Raw genomic sequence first — 21,647 nt, 5'->3', positions numbered from 1 at the left:
ATCAAGTGTCCGAATCTTAACCAACTGAGCCACCCAGGCGCCCCTTCTTTCTTCTTAATATTCTTTTTCAAGTGGACCACTTACAGGACTGTAACTGTCATAGGCCTTTTCTAACTTTCTCAGCCATAGTTAACTGCTTTCCGGTTGTACTTCCCTAGTGTCTCGGACGTGACATATAGAACATACTGCATTGTGTTGTAATACTTTTACATTCTGGTTTTTCCTTTGGACCGTGGTTCGTTTGGGGCAGTAACTGTGTCTTATTTATATCTAACAATGCCTTGCCTATGGTAGGCATTATAGGTTTTTTGAGTGGAAGTGTAGACTTGTTCCTGAAGTCTACTTTATCATATTCTTGTAATCTCCAGTCTTCTCTGAAGCTCTAGCTCACTGGTTCTTAGCTCTAGCAGCACATTAGAATCACCTGAAGATCTTTGTAACCTCTCTCCTCAGTGGACCCCACGCATCAATGTGTCCAAAGCTTTTCAGGTGATTCCGACATGCAGCCAAGGATAAGAATCCCTACGATGTCTCCAACTAGGGAGGGCCCTTCCCGCAATACCAAGGCAGACGGACTGGTGTGCGCTCAAACTGTCGGTAATCTGCCGGCTGCCCAGTTAAACAGATGTGTATCCTGGGCTTTCCTCTTCCCGCGCAAAAATGTGCACGTACCCTGCCTCAGGCACAGCCTCGTCCTACAACCGAATTCTGCGTTTCTCCGGCCCAAATTTCAGAACCAAATCCCTGAAAGTGGACAAGCTGAAGCAGAAAAAAAGCCTCTTCAAAGTGCCAGGAGACGTCGTTCTCGGTCTTTCGGGCGGTGAAAACCAAGGGTAGGGACCGGCCCCAAAGATCAGACACATTTCCTTCGGACGGCCCTTCCATCGGAGGACTGGAGGGACGTGACATCACACATAGGCAGTACTTCCAGGGTCCGATAAGTCTCCCATACATCCACCAACGTTCCCTCACCCGGCTACAGCAACTGCAACACTGTGACCGACCCGCTTTGGAGCCGTCAGCCCCTTTCCCAGAAGCGTGCGCGTGCGCAGAATTTCATACGTCATATTGGAGCGCGCCGACCGCTGAGACTTCTGGGGAATGGAGTCTGTGAGAAGGCCGAACATTATTGGGAGCGCAGACGTCAGAGCCTTCGCGCAGGCGCATTACTTTCCCGACCTGACGAGGCGCCGTCTTCCTGGGTCCCGAGCACTCTGTGCCGGAGGTGAGGGCTGGATGTTTGACTTCGAGATGCGGAGTGAGCGCAGCGGCCGAGAGAAGGGGACACTGAGAACTTGGGGGAGGTGCTGTGGGAGTAGAACGGGGTGACGCGGGCGGTGCCAGCCTGCAGAGAGAGAGACTGCAGAGAGACAGTGTTAAGTGTGTGTGTTATGTGTGTGTGTACACGTCCCAGCTCGGAGAGGTGCGGACGGAAAGTTGCCCCTCGCCCCCGATATGTGCGTGTATTCCGTGGACTCTGGGCACTGTCAGGAGTGATCTTTCAGCATACACACACTATATTGCCAGTTCCCAACTTTCAGGTTGGAAGTTTGGAGCCTTCCTCCGCTCCTCTCGTCCTCCTTCCCGTAATGGGTGTTTAATAAATATGGGTGGAATTAACGTTAAATCTGTGGGGATACCCACTCCGCCCCCTCCCTCTTTCCCAGAAAACGTCTCAGATTGTCTCGGTTAGCTCCCTGTCTTGGGCCTCCATACGAGGCCCTCATTTAAGGATTGATACATCAGGGCGCCTGGGTGGCTCAGTTGGTTAAGGATTGATACATCATTTTTTAGACTACATCATTGAACTTTTTTTTTATTATTATTTTAACCATGGCATTTTAACTTTTAAGCTGGTTGGAATCCATTGTTGAAACCGATGGTTATTATTTAGCTTACTGACAAGTTTAATTCTAGAAGTAACTACATCTCTAAGATGTCTATGATTTAAAAAAGGATATTTGTGAATTGCGTCTGAGATGCAGTCCTTAAAGCTCTTGGCTTGACATATATGGTTATCCATTAAACCAATAATTAAAGCTACCTTAATGCCTAATGTGTCTGTTTCGGCTGTCAACATCATGCACAATCTTTTCTTAGTTCAGAGGAATGAATGGTAAAACGAATACTTTAATATCATTCTTTAGTTGCTAGGGCCCTTGATGAGGTGGGACCTTTCATGGAAGAGGTAGGATTTGAGGTGAAAAAAGAAAAGACAGGAAAGAAGTAGCAGAGCATTAGGCAGATTTGGGAGGGAGCTGATTTTAACTGGAGTGAAGTGTCAAGGAGTAGTGGGAGACAAGGGTGGAGAAAACTACACTGGCATGAGGACACAGAGGATCAGGACAAAACACAGGAGGCAGAGTGGATTGTATAGTTCTGATCTGAAGACTGACAGGAATAAAACTATTTGGGGACAGTAATTCTAAAGGTCATGTCCAGGACTAGAGAGAGGAAGGGACTAGTGGCAGGGAGCCAGTTAGGAATGCATAGTAATCCTGATGCAAGTTGTTACAGACCTAAATTAATGGTATCAGTGGTAGGAAAGGATAAAAATGAATGCACAAGAAGGGTCAGAAGGACCTGGTAACTAACTAGATTTGGGAGAAAAGAGAGCAAGGTAAAAGTTTGAATTGGGGGCATCTGGGAAAATAATAGAACATCGGACAAAAATGTCAAGCTAGGGAGAGGGGTTAATTGGGGAGTTGCATAGGAGAAGATGTTTTGAGGTGCTGGCAGAATGCCTAAATCAAAATTTGCAGTCACTTGGAAATGCAAGCTGAGTTTGGAAGAGATATTGGGACTAGAATGGGAACCATCTCTGTAGAGGAGGAAAATGGAGGGCCAGGTGGATGGACTTTCTGAGGGATAGCAAGAACATTGTACAAAGACTGAGTGTTGGACAGCAGCCAAGTTTCCAGGGCAAGACTGGGGAAAAGAAGCAGGAACTTGAAGAAGCAGGAACTTGTCAGAACAATCAAAAGCAGCAGAGAAAGATAAGGAGAAAAGGATTATTATAATTAGAGATGCATTGGTAATTTTCGAGCGTACAGTTTCAGATGGTTAGGGGTGGCAAGAACAGAATAACATTCAAAAAGAGGAGATGGAATTGATAGGTGTGTGTCACCAAGAAGTTTGATCATGAAAGGAAAACCCAAATGAGAACTCTTTTGCTAGAGAGAGGCCATGGGATTCAGTGAAGAAAGTTTCAGATAGACGAGGGTTGTATCTGTTTGAGGATGTGGGAAAAGAAGCTACTGGTGAGGTGGGAGATGGTGGAGAAAGAAAGACTGGGTAATGCAGGGAACAGATTCTGAGAGGCAACAGTAGTGGAAAAGGAGATAGGACACAGAGGACAATCAGGTAAAGACCCAGAAACGGAGACATTCTGTTTCATTGTCCTCACACCCCATGCTACTATGCACATAGCAGGTACTTGGACATATTTGTTGAATAGCAGGATGAATGAGTGGATGAATGGGTTGGTGTTGGGCAGTAGAAAGGAAAGCAATTTTCATTTATTGAACAGACTGTAAGATAAATGCTTTACATTAAGTGTTCATTTACTATTAATAACTCTCTGTGAATTAAACAACTGGAGGTCAACTTTTAGCTTAAGTAATCTGCCCAAGCCTTCCCAGTTAATAATTAAATGCCTGTGGAATGCTTTTACCACACAGACTGTCTCCTTTGGAACTCACTCTTGTCAGTGTTCTTCTGAAATTGAATGGTAGCCATGGAGGTTTGGAATAGCTACGGAGCAAGGATGGAACAGTAAAAGCTTTCCAGGCAAGGGCTCGTTTGAAGATCTAGAATAAGAATTTGAAGAGTTTTTTTCTCCAGAAATACTCTGAGAACCAGTAATAGGACAAGGGAAAACAGAAATGACTCCATGTGAATTTGGTGGATTTGGGGAGCCTTGAGTATCACTGAGCCTACTGAAGCGACTGCCAGGGGAGGGAAGTCAGCCTGGCAGGGAGCCCACGGATAATGAGCACCTTGGGAATATCGACTGCTTACTTAATGGCTGGGGAGCTTTTATGCTCACCACCATTTGTAATGTGTTCCATGCTCACTTCATGAAGTCATAATCCAATAAATAAAACTTTGAAAATTGTCTTTAAAGATTTAAACATTGAGCAGTTTCAACTACAATTTCAGATGTAGTTCCACTGATTTGTTCGAAAAGCTCAAATGCTTTAGGCAACATATTCAAATACTTTGATTCCAAAGTTATTACTACACTTACACTTAAACCTACTCTAAAACAGCAACAACATGTTGTAATTAATATTTTCATTATTTCTACCTTCCTAAGGTTATAACATGACTTTTAGCTAATGCTAACACTTAGCACGTTATTCTGTATGCTTTATATGTATTCTACTTAAGCATCACAATAACTATGAGATAGGTACTTTCATAATTCTAATTTTACAGATGGGTAAACTGAGACAGAGGTTGAGAAACTTGCCTAAGGTCATACAGGTAGTAAGAGGCAGAGGTGGAATTTTATTTCAGGCAGTCTCTCCTGTATCTCTAAATACTAATTTACGCTCCTGTATCTCTAAATACTAATTTGGACTTCTTATTAGGGCCCAAGAGTAATGTTTTAAGACCCTCCTGGGAATGGAGGAATCTTGACAAGCAAGGGAAAGAATAGTGTCTTAACTCAGCTGGCAGGCTGCTGCTGATGTCTTATTTGTTTCCATTTGTGTATATATCACTCTGCCTCCTCCTAACAAGATTCAAATCCCAATCTCTCCTCGGGTCAAAATTCTTTATAGTTATACTAAACATGTTTTTCCAATAAGTTTTTTTTAAGTTTTTACCTTTTGCATAGGTTTTAAACATTTTTGCAAACTGGTGTTCACCCTCAAGGTAATATTCTTTTAAAGTTTTGCTTGGCCAGTGTTCAATAACCCATTGTCTAGTAAATATATATTGATCTGGTCTTTTGGTGTTTTTGAAAACTTAACTGTATCTTATTAGTATCTCGTAATTAATAAGACGAGATAGTGGGCTCATCTCCTAAGGGAGGAAGAATTAAGTCTGCATGGTTACTTTGCCTCTTTAGAAGAGCTCATGCTCTTTCTTCCTCTCCCCAGTACTGATTAGACTGTTTGGGGTTTGTAGTTCCTGATTCTGGGATTACTTGGTTTATCCCCATTCCCTAGATTTCTTTTTTCATGCTTATGTGAATGGACACAAGTATATAACCTAAAGATACATCTATACTTTGTGAATAGTCATACAATTAATAGGAAAAAAAACAAAGTACTTATTTATATTACTAAAGGTATAAACATTGCCCTCTTTGTATTACAACAATTTTTAAAATAAATTAATTTTTCCATTTTGAGTATGGAACTCATGGTCTTTCAAAATTCAAACTATTTCATTCAACAATAATAATTTTTATAACTTGGCCAGTGGAAGCCAGAGTCACCTGATTTTTCCTATCCAAAAAATGTGGGAACAGCTCAAACTCTAAATATTCCAAACTGTACTCATTAGCTTTCCCTCTAAACCTTCTTCTTCTCTGTTGCTTATCTCCATGAATGGTACCATTGTGCACACCGTTGTTCAGATCAGTGACCTGGAAGTCACCCTTACTTCTCCCATCACCCTCAGCCTCCACTTGCAGTCAGTCTGTTGTCTCTTCTTCTTCTTCTTTTTTTTTTTTAAAGATTTTTTTATTTATTTGTCAGAGAGAGAGAGAGCACAAGCAGGGGGAGCTGCAGGCAGAGGAAGAAGCAGGCTCCCCGATGAGCAAGGAGCCTGATGTGGGACTCAATCTCAGGACCCTGGGATCATGATCTGAGCCCAAGGCAGATGCTTAACCCACTGAGCCACCCAGACGTCCCTGTTCTTCATGTCTTGACAGTAGTTCCCCTTCTGTCCATTTCTGCTGCCACTACTTTTGCAGTTTTCATCATTTTTCCTTATTTAATTATGAGACTCCTCACTGGTCTCCTCTTCTCCATTCTTGCCCTCCTCTAGTCCCATTCTGCTACAGCCACCCAGAATGGCATGGCTGCCTGTGTCGGAGGTCCACAAGATCACCCCACATTCAGGGATTTGCTGGAAGGATGTGGAGCTCAGCCTATAGTTGCACTCATGGCTAAGATTATGACCGTGATCTTGCAAGGATGTACAGCTAGGTCATATGGGGAAGAGACAGAGTCTGGAGAAACTCATATGCAGGCTTTCTTGTGGTCTCTCCCCACCATGAGGGGTCACACCATACACATCCTCTCCAGCAATGAAAATGCAACAACATGTGTGTGATGTTCCAGCTCACAAAAGCTCATTAGAGACTCAGAGCCAAGGTTTTTTTTATTGAGGGCTGGTTAGGTAGGCACCCTCTGCCTAACACATTCCAAAATTCTAGACCCTCTAGCAGGAAAGCAAGTGTTCAGCATAAACCACATTGTTTGCTCAAATAGTTTAGGCATAATGGACCACGCTTCTTTCTTAGGGAACCCTTCCAAAATCAAAGTTCCCAGACCCCAGCCAAGGACCAACCTGGCAAGTAGAACTTTCTAAGAATAGCTGTCTTGGATCTGCTGTAACTTTCCTGTATACCCCCATTCCTTCCTGTTATTTTTCCTGTACACCAAAGTAAATACATACTCATAAAAACAAAAATCAGGATATAAAGAATTATAAGAAATAGAATAAAACCACTTGTAATGCCACCACTCAAATTCCACTTACATTTTAGTATATATTCTTTTGGTCTTTTTTCTATACATATATGCATACACAAATAAGTAATTTTAAGTATGCATTCTTCACTTAATATTTGTGAATTTGTTTAAAAAAAATTTTTTTAACAAAGCATCACAAACAAAGTTGAACTCTTCTGGTTATCTGTCCCAATTCCATATCCCTCCCTTCCCAGAGATAACTCACAATTTGGTACTTACTGTCCCATATAGATTTTTGTAGATATTATTTACCTGTTTTTAAGTTGTTTTTTTTCAAGATATATTTATTTGAGAGAGAGAGAAAGAGCGTGAGCTTCGTAGGGAGGAGCAGAGGAAGAGGGAGAGAGAATCTCAAGCAGACTCCCCACTGAGTGTGGAGCCTGATGCAGGGCTCAACCTCATGACCCTGAGATCATGGCTCTAAGATCATGACCTGAGCCAAAATCAAGAGTCAGAGGCTTAATTGACTGAGCCATCCTGGTGCCTTGTTTTTAAGTTTTATATAGATATTACACAGTAATTCTAAAACTTTCTTATTTTTTGCTCAGTAATTTTTGTGATTTATTATTAACACAAGACTACTTCATTCATCTTAATGTATAATATTCCAATACACATAAGTTCACACACATAAAACAACAATTTATCCTTCTGATGAATATTTAAGTTGTTTGCAGTTTATCACTAGTGATCTTTTCCTCAGTGATTCGTAATGCCAGCTCAGTTGTATATCAAGTTTCCCTACATGTTTGGATATGTTGGGGGATTTTTTATTCTAGTCTATTGGTCTGTTATCTGTGTGGCTATTTTTTCATGAAAATAAAAATCACATTATAGCATAGAGGTTAAAAACTGATTGACAGACCTGGGTTCAAATTCTACCTCAGCTTCTTTTAACCTTAACTTTCCTAATCTGTAAAATAGTACCATCCTGGGATGGAGTCCTGCATCGGGCTCCCTGCTCATCAGGGAGTCTGCTTCTCTCTATTGTTCTGCCTCTCCCCCAGCTTGTGCTCTCTCTCTCTCACTCTCTCCCTCAAATAAATAAAATAAAATCTTTAAAAATCAATTAATTAATTAAATAGTACCTACTTTATTGATTTGTGAATATGGAATTAAATTATCCTGAGAAAGAGTGCTTAGTTGGGACACCTGGTTGGCTTAGTCAGTTAAGCGTCTGACTGTTGATTTCAGCTCAGGTCATGATCTCAGAGTCACGGGATCGAGCTCCATGTCAGGCTCCCTGCTCATCAGGGAGTCCGCTTGTCCTTCTCCCCTCTGCTCCTCCCCCTGCTTGTGTGTTTTCTCTCTCAAATAAATAAAATCTTAAAAAAAAAAATAAGAGTGCTTAGCACAGTGCCTAGTAAGTAGCAAATACTCAATAAATGCTAGTTGTTATTAATATGATATTAAATGGTATTACAGTGTGTGGATGGGCTAGATTGCAAATTATTTAATCATATCTCCTGTTTTAGAAACATAGGATATTTCAAATTTTTCCTGTACTGTAAGGATTAAACGAGATAATACATGTAAAGTGCTTAAAAAGTTACCACATGTAGTACTCAGTAAAGGTTAGTGTTAATGATGACTAAGGATATTTTCACTTATTTCCTTAGGACAAACTCCTAGGAAAGATTTGCTGAGCCAAAGAGTATGTGTATTCCAAGGCCCTTTATACAAATTGCAATGATCTTTCTAAAACACAAATCTGATGATAATACTTCCATGTTTAAATTCTTCAGTGATCTCCTTGCCTGTGGTCCCTCTTCCATGTATGGGACCATACAAAGCTGTCCTTGATCTAGCTGGTCTCTGTCTACTTCGCCACAGCACTGCTCACAGCCTAGACCTCTGCCATTCTAAACTAGTTACAGTTGTTAATCTTGTCCATGTAAAGACCCGCCTCCTCGTTTTTGAAAAACTTGGTGTTTTTCCTGCCTAGAATGTTCCACCTCCTCTCCCAAATCAAAACTTACCTTATATCCCATTTCTGCCAAGGAATCTACAGTCTTCTATGTGGGTGAGGCAAGCCTCTGATGGGCTTTCATAGTTTGTTGTGGGTATGTCTTTATAGTATGGATCCATCCTGTAGTGACACATTTGGGTTACTTGTTTGTCCTGTGTTCTAAGCTATAAGCTTTTGGGGGACAAGGATAGTGTCCTAAAGTTTTTATGTTTGGTATAAATAGTTGGTGATGAATAGATGTTGGTTGGATAGAAGGATGAGTGAATAGCAAGGATCAATACCCATATCCCCTTGACTGCAGGAGAGTAATCAGTGAGCCACCTCTTTGCCTCATCCTTCCTTGGGACCACACTTCCCGTCCCACTCATGACTCCTGGAAGTGCTTGACTTAACTGTGTTTAATTAGACTCTTGACTGTGGGAAACTGAGACCTACTCAGCTAACTCAAGTAAAGGGAGTTTAGTGATAGGATTCACGCCAAGCCTAAGAAGGTTAGAGTGTTACAGCAATCCAAGAATAAATAAGGCTGGTCTAAATGCAAATTGGAGCCCAGGGGTGGTACTGCATGAATTGAGGGACTTCAAAGCCAGTAAAAAAACTCTTAGGTCTTTGCTCCAGTGCTTCACCACTAATGTGACTAGGCTCTTCTTCCCCCCAGCCTAAGTCTAGTCTTATCGGGTCATGCCTTCCACAGACTCATGGGTTCTGCTTCCTGGTAACTTTGGCTCCCCTGATCCTCATAGCTACTTCCATCCCTCATGATATTCTTTTCAGCTCATCGCCCACCTGTTGTCCTGACATTTCTTAGTTTATATTCACCTTTTCAAGCTAGATCACATCTCAGTCTACTACCTGAGGCCTACGTCAGTGTGGCTCCAGGAGTGAGACACAGCATCACGTGGAACAAAACATGGCTGCCCAATGGCTACTCCTTTAGCACAGGGTTGCAAATGGGGTATTTTTCCCTTAAAGAGGCTGTGGGTGGGACGCCTGGGTGGCTCAGTCGGTTAAGCGTCTGCCTTCAGCTCAGGTCATGATCCAGGGTCCTGGGATCGAGTCCCACATCGGGCTCCTTGCTCAACAGGGAGCCTGCTTCTCCCTTTGCCTGCCACTCCTTCTGCTTGTACTCTCTTGCGCTCTCTGTCTAGCAAACAAATAAATAAAAATCTTTAAAAAAAAAAAAAAAGAGGCTATGGGTATTTATTTGACATGTCTTTCCATATAGTCATTTATAAGATTTCTTAGACTTTTTATCTGGTAACATCAGGGCAATATTGAATGTGAACTTATAAATATAGTATAAGCTTCATATGTTCTTGATTCCCAGGAACAGAACTCTTCCTCTGGGATCATGGTCAAACCAGCACCCCCTTGTGTCCTGACTAACAATATCGATGGCCTTTTTTTTTTTTTTTTTAAGATTTTATTTATTTATTTGACAGAGAGAGAGACAGTGAGAGAAGGAACACAAGCAAGGGGAGTGAGAGTGGGAGAAGCTGGCTTCCCGCTGAGCAGGGAGCCCGATGCAGGGCTCAATCCCAGGACCCTAGGATCATGACCTGAGCTGAAGGCAGACGCTTAACGACTGAGCCACCCAGGTGCCCCTATCCATGGCCTTTCATTCCAATTCTGGGTTGGGGTGGTGTTGCTCCTGGCCTTGCTTTGCCTTGCCTTCCCTTTTTGTAGGGTATTAAGAAAAAGAATGAGTATATAACTCACTGGTATTTGGAGATTTCTTGCTTTATGGGTCAGAAAACTACAAACCATCTAAGACTGGTCTTTCTCATACTGTCTTTCCCATCCCACACCTCTTCTTCATTAGGACTCTGCCCTTTTCTACAAGGAGAGCACACAGGAGGAATGGCTGCTGTGTCTCCGACTGCCAGGTGCCAGGTGAGGTGGACTTTGTTTGTCTGAAATACTCTATGAGTCTCCAGATTGCAACCACTTTTCTCTCTCTATCCAGAAGCTTCTTCAGTCAAACTTAGCCAGGTGAATGAAGGGCTCCGGAGGGAATGCATCTTTCCCATTTGATTTGTCGTATCCATCAGTGACCTTTTCTTGCCTTGAGCATGTGTGCATTAGCTTGTCACCAGGCACATGGCCACTGTGGCCTTGGCTCTGAGAGCTTTTGCCTAAAAAAAATGATGGTATAGGTTGGCTTGGATGGTTTGGGGAACAGTTCTAGTCCTGACTTCCCTTCAGTGCATCCGTCTGAGAGCAGATCCCACAAAAGTGCATCCCTCTGAGAGTGGACCCCAAGTATTCCAGGAAGTGTTGGATTAGGCTGGGGAATATGACACTTGCTGAAGAGCCCCTCAGTGAGGTGGTGAGAATCCCGAAGAGAGATGAGTGTGGGTAGAGACATGGGGCTTGCCCCATTCCTGCCTACGGACCTGGAGTCTTGAATTCTATGCTCTGGCTTATAACTTCAGCAAGCACACTGGAGACTCATCTGGGGTTTTAGGATTGGGGGCAAAGATGCAGTCTTACACAATCACAAAGCATTAGCATGAACTGAGGGGATCTGAAGGACAACCTAATCAACACCATCATTTTAAGGATTTGTAAAGAAACCCAGATAATGGGTGGAATTCGAATAAGGTTGTAGATTATAGTATAATATCAATGATATTTTCTTGACTTTCATTACTATACTGTGATCATATAAGAGAATATCCTTGTTTTTATGAAATATGCATGAAATCTGAGTAAAGAGGCATCATGTTTGCAAGTCGCTCTCAAGAAGTTCAGGAAAAAGATAGGATAATGTGTATATACTGAGAGAGACAAAAAGATAAAGCAAGTGTGGAAAATGGTAACATTTGGGGAAGCTGGGTGAAGGGTGTACATAGGCTTTCTCTGTTCTGTTCTTGCAAATTATCTGTAAGTATGAAAAAAGAGCCCCTGACATTCACAGGCTCAGCTGTGAATATAAGGATTATGACCAAGAACTTCATGCCTCAGGGAATTATGCCACTTACCCCAAGTGCTTCAAAGCCCTACTTTATCAGAACCATTTCGCTTCCCCTCCTTCCACAACCCCATGGCTATCACCTTTATGACTGTTTTGTCTGGTCCATATAAAGAGAAGGGTTATGAGTAAGGGACAATGTGATTGTGTTTCCAGGAATCAGTGACATTCGAGGATGTGGCCGTGATTTTCACAGATGAAGAGTGGAGGCATCTAGTCCCTATTCAGAGGGACCTCTACAAGGAGGTGATGCTGGAAAACTATAAGAGCATTGTCTCATTGGGTAAGGAGAACTTCCCGTAAGAAGTTAGACTCTGTACTGTGTTAATGGGGGGTTGAGGGGCCAATAAATGATACCTCTTCTCCCACCTGAGTTCTGAAGCACCAAGAGACAAGATGGAAGAGTAGAAGGATATGGCTTAGGTAAGCTTCTTAATGCTGAACCCCAGCATTGGACAGACTTGCTTCCTGAGCCATAGGCAGGTTGTACAACCCCAGCCTCCCTTGCTCAGCATCCTGTCCCTACAGTACAGAGGACCCACTCTCCAAAGGGGGAAAGGAGCAAACAGAAGAAGCTGAGTTACATATGCCCAGTTCCTCCCCCAGCTCATCAGTCAGGTAACTTACTCAGCTCCATCCAGAGGACTAAGGGCACCATCTTGTTGAGAGAAAATTTCTCCTCAGAGAAGCAGAGGAGGGGAGGGAGAAGTGTTTCCCTTTAAAAAGAGGGCAGTAGGTGTAGAAATACAAGGCTGTGCCTCAGAGTAGGTCACTAGAAATGAGTTTGATTTTGAATATTTATCTTAAGTGCAGTCAGAGAGAGGCCTGCAGAAGGCACTTTGCTGTTATAGAGACTTGTGTGACAAAAGGAAAATTAAGAATGACTGCTGATGGAGGCGCCTGGCCGGCTCAGTCTGTAGAGCATGCAACTCATGATCTTGGGGTCGTGAGTTTAAGCCCCACACTGGGTGTAGAGCTTACTTTAAAAAAAAGAAAAAAAAAGAAAAAGAATGCTGGTGTGAGATATTCATGAGAAGTAAAGGTTGGGCTCCTGTACATAATGACAACCTCCTAGGGGCTTCCAGAATAAGAGACTGAGAGAGTGTGCAGATTCAGAAACAGGTGTAAAATAAGCAGCAGGTGGCAGTCAAAGGAGTCACACTGCAGATTTTCTATGAGGCAGGTCAAGAATTTAAATAGGCCAAATAGGGAAAACAGGATGGAATGTTCAGGGAACATTAAGGGAGACTGCTGAGCCTTTGTCACAGACTTTGGTGGGATGAAATATTGGGGAGAATAGAGTTCCTAAGATCAGAAACAGGAAGCCACAGGGAGGCAATGGATGTGGCCGATTTGTCAGCAGATGATCAGCATTTAAGCAGATAGGTGATCCCTGGGCCCAGTAAGAAAGTGTTCTCTTTCCCAAGTTGGGGTCCCCAATGGAAGGTGAAGTTTAGACTTCAAGACTACTTCTAGGATGGATTCTATTTCTTTAAATAACCAAAAATGGATAGATTCACTTGTAGAAATTCGTCCCAAGCAAATAATAAGATCAGCAGCCCCGGGTATACAAAAATGTTCATCACATCTTTGTTTGTCAATAGCAAAACAGTAAAAACAGTCTGAATGTCTGTCAGCAGGAGATTAAATAAATTAGATTATTCCATACAATTAACATCATGTAGCCATTAAAGTGGTGACGTAGATCTGTGCTAATTAAAATAAAATAATATTTTAAGTTTATTATGTGAAAAAAAAATCAAGTTTACAAGTCAGCATTATTTTATAACCCAGTTTTTAACAGAATGTATCTATAGGTATCGTTCAGTTTCAAAATGAATAGAAAGAAAAAATGAATACAAAGTACAAAAGGTGATTTTGCTTTTTATTTCTACTTACCTCTAATTTTCCTACAACAAACATGACCCACTTGTGTAAATAAAAGCTTAATACCAAAGGGTAAACCAACCAACAAAATCACACATTTTTTACTCAAGATGATCTGTCTTCATTCTTATCTTCCCTGAGCCAAGGGCTCTTCCCCACCATCCTACCAGTGCTAAAGCTATGACATCCCATTCACTTCAACGGGGAAAATAAACACATCAATTCAAATGGACTTTATCAACTTTTTTACCAAGTGCTACTTGTTCCTTTTTAGAACCTCAGTCTTGACCTCCATTCTGAGCTTCCCTCATCCTTTTGCATTACTTTGTACTCTGCGTTCCTGGCTTGCGCCCTCTGCCTTTCCATTTTCTCTCAGAAGGACTTGGAGGTTGGGTTTAAGCTTTGGAATAGTTGTGTATTTTCATCACATACCTGGCTTGTTTCTTTATCCCTGAGCAGGACTTCCAGTTCCTCGACCTGATGTCATTTTTCAGTTGAAGAGAGGGGATGAGCCTTGGATAGTTGATCTTCATGGATCTGAGGAGAGAGAATGTCCAGAGAATGTCTCTCTAGGTAACTGTGTATGAACAGGGCAGGGCAGGGCAGAGTTTTGTTTTGTGGTTGTTATTTGGGTGTGTGGGAAGGAGGTTTGGGTACCATGTTTTTCTCACATTCACATCTTCTGCTTTCGTGTTTATTCTCTGTCACCCACTGCTTTCATTTTTTTCTCCACACCTGAAAGTGTTACTCATCTTTATCCACCAAATGTTATTATTCTGTCAGATCTGTCACGTTGCCCATTCACACTTTGATATTCCTGTTGCCCACTGCCCCCCCACTTACCATATTCTCCTAATTATCCTGGCCACGCTCCCAATGGAAAGTCTTCTCTCTTCTGAGCTGTCCACTGTCAGTTCTGTTCCCTTTCCAAGTCTCAGTCTTTTCCCAGTGCGAACAACTGTCTGTGGGAGCAAGCAGGGTGGTTACCGTACACTACTGTTCCAATTTATTGTAGCATCTCTTCTTTCTGCTGTAGTAGTTCCTACCCCAGGAAAGAAACTACAACTGTATTTTCTGTCCGTTCCAGACTGGGAGACTAAGCCTGAGATTCACGGTGCTTCAGAAGAAGAAGAATCAGAAGGAACAGTGAGGGGAAAGCTTGGAGAAGTTCCTGTGTGTCCTAAATTTGAAGTTCATGCACTGGAGGGTGAGTCGGAAGCAGGAAAGGAGAGCCCTGCCGTCCAGACCTGCAAGAAGTCCCTTTCCCAGAAGGAAAGCTTGCAGCAAGGGTCTACCCCTCTCAAGAAAATTCTCACTAAAGAGAGAGACCAGGAATGCAGCCACTGTGGGAAGACCTTTTTTGACCACTCATCCCTTATCCGCCACCAGAGGACTCACACTGGAGAGAAGCCCTATGACTGTCACGAGTGTGGGAAGGCCTTCAGTCACAGGAGCAGTCTCAGTAGACATCTGATGTCTCACACTGGGGAGAGCCCCTACGAATGCAACGCGTGTGGGAAGGCCTTTTTTGACCGTTCGTCCCTAACTGTCCATCAGCGAATTCATACTGGAGAGAAGCCCTTTAAATGCAGCGAGTGTGGGAAAGCCTTCTTTGACCGTTCATCCCTAACCCGACACCAGAGAATCCATACCGGAGAAAGCCCTTATGAATGTAATCAGTGTGGGAAAGCCTTTAGCCAGAAAAGTATTCTTACTCGACATCAGCTCATCCACACTGGCAGGAAGCCTTATGAATGTAATGAGTGTGGGAAAGCCTTCTATGGTGTCTCATCCCTGAACAGACATCAGAAAGCTCACACTGGAGAGCCGCACTATCAGTGCAGTGAGTGTGGGAAAGCTTTCTTTGACCGCTCATCCCTTACACAGCATCAGAAGATTCACACTGGAGACAAGCCATATGAGTGCACCGAATGTGGGAAAGCCTTTAGCCAGAGATGCCGGCTTACGCGACATCAGAGAGTGCATACAGGAGAGAAACCTTTTGAATGCAGCGTGTGTGGGAAAGTGTTCAGTTCTAAATCGTCTGTTATTCAACATCAACGGCGTTACGCCAAACAAGGAATAGACTGAGTTGGTGAAAGCTTTAGTCAAAGGACCTCCATAGAAACTCAAGATAGGTCTTTCCCGTCATAAGCAAATCCATCCTTTGAGCATTCTACCTATTCTGGCTACTAATCTCCTTTTCCATCTCTGCTACCACAGCGTGAATAAACATTCTCTACCTACTGTGTTATAGAACTGACGTGGGATGCCGGAAGTTAGGATGTGACTCTAAAGGGCCAACATTTTGCGGAAGTTTGTCAGACAACAGGATAAATATTAGGAGGTGATCCTCAGACATGCCTCTTGTCTGAGGGCCCACGTATCACTGCACTTTAATAACTGGAGGCTTGAACAGGAGGGAAGGCAAAATTGGAGCAGCACTGTTGTTTCCAGAACAGTTCTTTTTATTGCTGTGTCCCTTTCTCTGGGAGCTTTTTTGGGCACCAACCTTGTTCTTTGTGTCCCAGCTTTTAGGTCCCTCCTCCTCCTCCTCCTACTACTAATTAGCACTTACTGAGTGCTTATTATGGGGGTAAGCACTCAGCGGAGAGTTTGGGAAAGAGTAGATTATTTGGTCCTCTCACCAACCCTATGAAGTAGAAGTAGGTACTGTTACTATCCTCATTTTACAGGTGAGCAAACTGAAGTTTATAGGTGTTAAGTAATTTGCCCAAAGTGACACAGCTAGTAAAAGGTGAAGCTAATCCTTGAATACAAGTCTACCTTCAAAGTCTGTTCTCTTAACCATTATGCTATATGGTTAGTTTAATAATTTATGTACATGTATTATCTCCTCAACTAGATTGTAAGCACTTGGAGGCATGACTTATGTGTCTTTGCATCTCACACAGTGCCTTGCACATAATAGGTGCCCAATAAATATTTATCTGAATTAATGACTTTTCTACTTACCGAGTTCTCTCTATTTAAAACACCTCTTGGATGTCCATCCTGTCTCTGAATTTTCAGTCTACCCTACACCTTTATCCTCTCAGGCTCCCATTACTGTGGTAGTCACTTCCTAATTTGAATTCTTCCCTCTTCACTATTGAACAGGGGTATGCTAGGCTCTCGTAACCCCCCAAATGAAGATTCATGTCTCACATAAAATCTGATGTGAGTCAGTCTGTCTTACTCCATCCTCATCATTTAGAACATGTTGCCTCTAAGGTTATCATGAAAGAGAAAACTGAAAGATATTTTAGGATATTTTTAAGGGCCATCACTTGTGTCCACATCTCATAAACCAGAACCCAGCACCAGAGGCTAGGAAAGTAAACAAGCACCTCAATATTTGGTTAACATCAAAAACTTCTGTCACAAATTACATTTTGCATGTTACTGACATTTTGCACATTACTCTTAGACCAGTCTTTCTAAATGACCCCTTCCTGCTCATCATTGCCTTACTCAAGACCTAAAATAGCTCCCTGTTTAATGAAAGCTTCTCTGAATGTTTAAGGTCTGCCTTGATGTGATTCCACATCACTGAACTTTAAGTTCTGACTCCCTAAACTCTTCTATGCCCTGGGCCCAGCCCTATATTTTTATTTTATTAAAGGTCAGGGACTAGGCAGCTTTGACCCTAGGCATCTGCATTCCCTTCCTAGTTGCTTGATGTGAAGCCCAGAAGAGGACTTGATTCTGAAAGGCTGTCTGGAATTTAGCTTACCTGCATGAATCCCAGTGGAACAAGATGCATTTCTCCTGAGAGGTAAAGTCAGATTCAAGAAGCTGGATTGCCAAACAGAACCACCCCCCCCACAAATCTACTAACAACCCTATTTGTCCACCTTTCTTAAAGCAGATGAGTGACAGGGAAGACTTCACGTGTGGACTCTTGAAGCAACTTGAAGAAAAACACTTCAGAGAGTGCAGAATCTATCAGAGTGGAAAATATCTGGTATTATTTAATAATGTCAAGTAGAAAATAAAAGGGACTATTGACAAACTTTGACCAATGACTATATCTGAGAGTTCTGAATCTTCAATTTATTCCCTTGTCAAAAGTAAATTGAGGATCAAGTATTTCCCCAAGATATTCTGCCATTGTCAGCAAGATGAGACTAGAACAAATTCAGAATACTAATGGAGTTTTGAGTATAGTGTTAAGTGAAACAGAATGGGGACATAAATAAGATAGTTTCCTTTTGTTCCCTTTTTAAATTTAGTGATCTGCAGAGCATTTTTAAAAATGTGAAGTACTCTTCCACCTCCTACTAAAAATTCTGAGGGCAGGGCCATTTTCCCTTTTAACTGATATCTCCCAAGAGGGCATACAGTACTGGAGACCTTAAATTTTGGGTTTTTTTTTTTTTTAAGATTTTATTTATTTGACACAGAGAGAGACAGCGAGAGCAGGAACACAAGCAGGGGGAGTAGGAGAGCAAGACGCAGGCTTCCCGCCAAGCAGGGAGCCCGGTGCGGGGCTCGATCCCACAACCCTGGGATCATGACCTGAGCTGAAGACAGACACTTAATGACTGAGCCACCCAGGTGCCCCCTTTTTAAAAGATTATTTATTTGAGAGAGAGAGCATGAGGGGGGAGGGCCAGAGGGAGAAGCAGACTCTCTTCTGAGCAGGGAGCCCGATGTGGGACTCGATCCCAGAACTCCAGGATCATGACCTGAGCCCAAGACAGTCGCTTAACTAACTGAGCCACCCAGGCACCCAAATTTTGAGGTTTTAGCTTCACCAAATGATCATTAGGAGTATCAAATCTTGGAATCAGAAATTGGTCAAATTGGAAGTATGCCATATTTTTAAAATTGAAAATGAAACTGGTGGAATTAATTTTAATATTTCGTTCAATATTTGAATTAATTCAAATATTTAAAATTTTCATGCAATGTTATTTCAACATGTAATCAATATAAAACTTATTGAGATACTCTACATCCTTTTTTAAAAAACTAAATCTTCAACTACTTTGCATTTAGAGCACATCTCAAATTCAGACTAGCCACATTTCAAGTGCTCAGTAGCCACCTGTGGCTAGCTGTATTGAACAGCACAGTTTTGGATAGCCATCTGGAGCTTCTAGAGGGAAAAGATAAAAGGATTATTTTGATCATTGGAGATGTTGGAGGGATGCTTGCTTCTGGCCATGTGGCAAGCACTCTGCACCTGTAGAAGGCAGTCTTCTGCTTCCAGTAGGTCAAGTGGTGTCCAAGCCTGGGAAGCCTGTTGTTACCATCCCTCAGACACATTTTTAACAGATCTCAAAACAGCTGCTTTGATCCCTGTGTGCCTGACTCCTTTGTTCTTTCTGAGTTGGATCTTTTATTATCTCAGGTGGGGAAGAGATGTTATGTATGAACCTTTAACAACCCAACCAGGATATGGAGGAGGAAGTATCTAAGGTTGCCAGTTAGTGAAAGATAAAAGATACTTTGTGTGATCATTTCACCTTTTCTGAGCAGGATATTAGAATCCATTTATTATGATTCTGGAGGGAGGAGGATGTTCTATTAGAATGTGCAAAGGACGAATGGTGCTGGCGATGGATGTGCCCAGTAGAAGCCACTAGAGCTCCCCACCACCCCAAAATTGTCAATATAAAACAGAAAAATTACAGCAATGATGATAAAGTTGGAGGACCTGGGAATGATTTGTCCCACCATTTCCTTTCTGATTCCTTGATTTGTCTGGTCAAAAAGCTAAATCCTGGAAGTTAACTATCTCTGATATTACAGAAAAGCTAATGAAATGGAGTCAACTGTAGCTACTTCTGTGCTTCACCTTGTTTCTACATTGGAAGGTAGCTGTAAGTTGCCCTTTGACTGATATGTAGCCACTGATCTAGTTAACACATTATTTTCTATACCCATTAAGTTGATCCACCAGTAGCAGTGTAAATTTAATTTCACCTAACACACTAGCAATTTACTTTTACTGGCCTGCCACTGAGATATTTTTTTGCATTATACCATAATTTGATAAAGCAAGATTTAAATCATTAAAATAATGAAATTATTCATCATACTAATGACAGTATCTGTTAAAAAGAGAAGGAGAAAAAGCCAATAAATAGCACATAATCAAGTTAGTCACTGCCGTGGGCAACTGAGACTCAATCCCACTGGGACCTGGGAGTCATGTTGAATGAGCCTCAGAATTATCTGCCCCTGAAGTGGGGAGCATTTATCTACCGGCTTCCATCCCCTGTTGGTTAAGTGTTGCTGCATGAACACCCAGGGTTTTTGTAGTCATCCCCATGGCAAAGTCAGAGACTAACTCCAGGAAGGGAAGTTGCAAGGGTGGGGTACAACTGAAGCAAGGGTTTATCTGATTATGTTTGTGCAAAAGTGTTTGCTGCAGCATGGCTGGGGTAAAATTTGGGCCAAGGGAATATGAGGTAGTGTACCCAATAGAGAGTGAGCTCAATTAAATATATTGAACTTGAGATGTTTGTGAAATATCCAGACATATGTGGAAATGTTCTGTAAGCAAGACTGAAGTTAAAAAGAGTAATCTCAGATATATGGCTATCTGAAACCATATGAGTGATGGGAAATAGCTTATTAAAGTGTAGGTAGGAAGAGACTAGGATCTAGGATAGGTCCTTGAAGAACACTGAGATTAAACGGGCATGAAGAGAGGAAAAGCCCATAAAAGGAGAGTGAATAGAAGAGGATAGGGAGGTAAGAGAACCATTAGGTGAGAGCAGGGTCACAGGAAAGACTTTCAAGAAAAAGAATAGTGAAAAAGTATTCAATGTTACCAAGTGGTCAAGAAAGACAAAGCCTTAGCCTTTTCACGACGATGGCACCAAAGGCAAAGAAGGAAAACCCTGCCCCTCCCAAAGCAGAAGACAAAGCAAAGGCTTTGAAGGCCAAGAAAGCCGTGCTGAAAGGCATCCACAGTCACAAAGAAAAGATCCGCAAGTCACCTACATTCCCACAGCCCAAGATACTGTGTCTCCGAGGCAGCCCAAATACCCTCCAAAGAGCACCCCCAGGAGAAACAAGTTTAACTGCTATGCCATCATCAATTCCCCCTGACTATGGAGTCAGCCATGAAGAAAATATAAGACAACAACACACTTGTGTTCATTGTGGATGTCAAGGCCAATAAGCACCAGATCAAACAGGCCGTGAAGAAGCTTTGTGACATTGACAGAGCCAAGGTCAACACCCTGATCAGGCCCGAAGGAAAGAAGGCATACGTTCAACTGGCTCCTGACTATGATGCTTTGGATGTTGCCAACAAAATTGGGACCATCTAAACTGAGTCCAGCTGGCTAAATCTAAATCTAAATTTTTTCACCATGGTGGGGCGGGGGGGGGGGGGAGACAAAGCGTTAACGTTCCCTCCCCCCGCCCCCACCCCTTGTTTGTCGATAACTTGGAGGGTGGCGCCAAAGCCATATTGGAATGAATTTGGTTAAGGAATGAGTGGGGAGTGGAAGGTAGAAATAGCAAGTATCCTCAGTGCTGAGTAATTTGGCTTTGAAAAGGAGAGGTCAAGATTGGTAGTTGGAGGGGGAAGTAAGACTAAGCGAATACTTCTTTTAAAATGTGAGAGATGTGAACACGTATCAGGATGCCTTCAGGTACAGGGGACAGAAAATTCTTCCCCAACTTGCTAAAGCCTAAAGGGACTTTATTAACTGATAGAATTGCAAAGCCCCAGTGTAGCTCTTGTTTATTGTTATAATTGGAGAGGCTGTAGAATGGACGAAGGAAAGGCAAATTTTTATATCTGATTACAGGCAAGTATGGGAATTCTCTCTGATGCTTCTTCCGGTCCACCCCCATTCCGAAAGTGAGGGAGGAGATGAAGTGGCAGGTGCCTGAGGAGAGCAGAGGTTACAAATATCCACCTGGAGAACTGGATAGAAAGCTGCATAAAAACAGAGGCATCCACGGTAGGGGTCCGCCTGGGGCAGGCGAACAGGGCCAGGAGACAGCTTTGGTTCTTCATCCTTCGGCTTCCCTTCATTTTTACTCCAAATGTCTCCTTCCACCTTTTGAGGAACGTATTCGTGTACCCCGTTTGGTACCTTAGGGGGCGGGGCCTCCGAAAACCGGCTGGGCC

The 21,647-nt window shown here is 42.5% G+C and overlaps 1 protein-coding gene and 1 pseudogene across 3 annotated transcripts; both read left to right on the top strand.

Annotated features, from left to right (window-relative positions):
* Positions 1-1,187: 1,187 nt before the first annotated feature.
* On the top strand, positions 1,188-15,872 carry LOC123326000 (zinc finger protein 2). Of its 3 annotated transcripts, none has more exons than XM_044918824.1 (4): positions 1,188-1,225; positions 11,813-11,939; positions 14,003-14,116; positions 14,631-15,872. In XM_044918824.1, exons 2-4 carry the CDS (start codon positions 11,906-11,908, stop codon positions 15,632-15,634), a joined length of 1,152 nt encoding a protein of 383 aa, XP_044774759.1. In that variant the 5' UTR covers positions 1,188-1,225; positions 11,813-11,905; the 3' UTR covers positions 15,635-15,872. The 3 variants fall into 3 exon arrangements, with proteins under 3 accessions (XP_044774759.1, XP_044774758.1, XP_044774760.1); XM_044918823.1 differs by lacking the exon at positions 1,188-1,225 and adding an exon at positions 10,543-10,575; XM_044918825.1 differs by lacking the exons at positions 1,188-1,225; positions 14,003-14,116 and adding an exon at positions 10,543-10,575.
* Positions 15,873-20,372: 4,500 nt separating this feature from the next.
* Positions 20,373-20,876, top strand: LOC110587576 (annotated as a pseudogene).
* The last annotated feature ends 771 nt before the right edge of the window (positions 20,877-21,647 follow it).

This window comes from Neomonachus schauinslandi, chromosome 10 (genome assembly GCF_002201575.2).
Source record: "Neomonachus schauinslandi chromosome 10, ASM220157v2, whole genome shotgun sequence".
NCBI classification, from domain to species: Eukaryota; Metazoa; Chordata; class Mammalia; order Carnivora; family Phocidae; genus Neomonachus; species Neomonachus schauinslandi.
The sequence above is the reverse complement of the archived record's forward strand: the minus strand, read 5'-3'. Positions and strand labels throughout refer to the sequence as shown.

Excerpts from the sequence above, each read along its gene's own strand:
- LOC123326000 (XM_044918823.1), top strand. The coding sequence starts at position 10,543 with ATGGCTGCTGTGTCTCCGACTGCCAGGTGCCAG. Across the intron at positions 10,576-11,812 it reads CTCCGACTGCCAGGTGCCAG|GAATCAGTGACATTCGAGGA; the intron begins GTGAGGTGGACT and ends TTGTGTTTCCAG. Across the intron at positions 11,940-14,002 it reads TAAGAGCATTGTCTCATTGG|GACTTCCAGTTCCTCGACCT; the intron begins GTAAGGAGAACT and ends ATCCCTGAGCAG.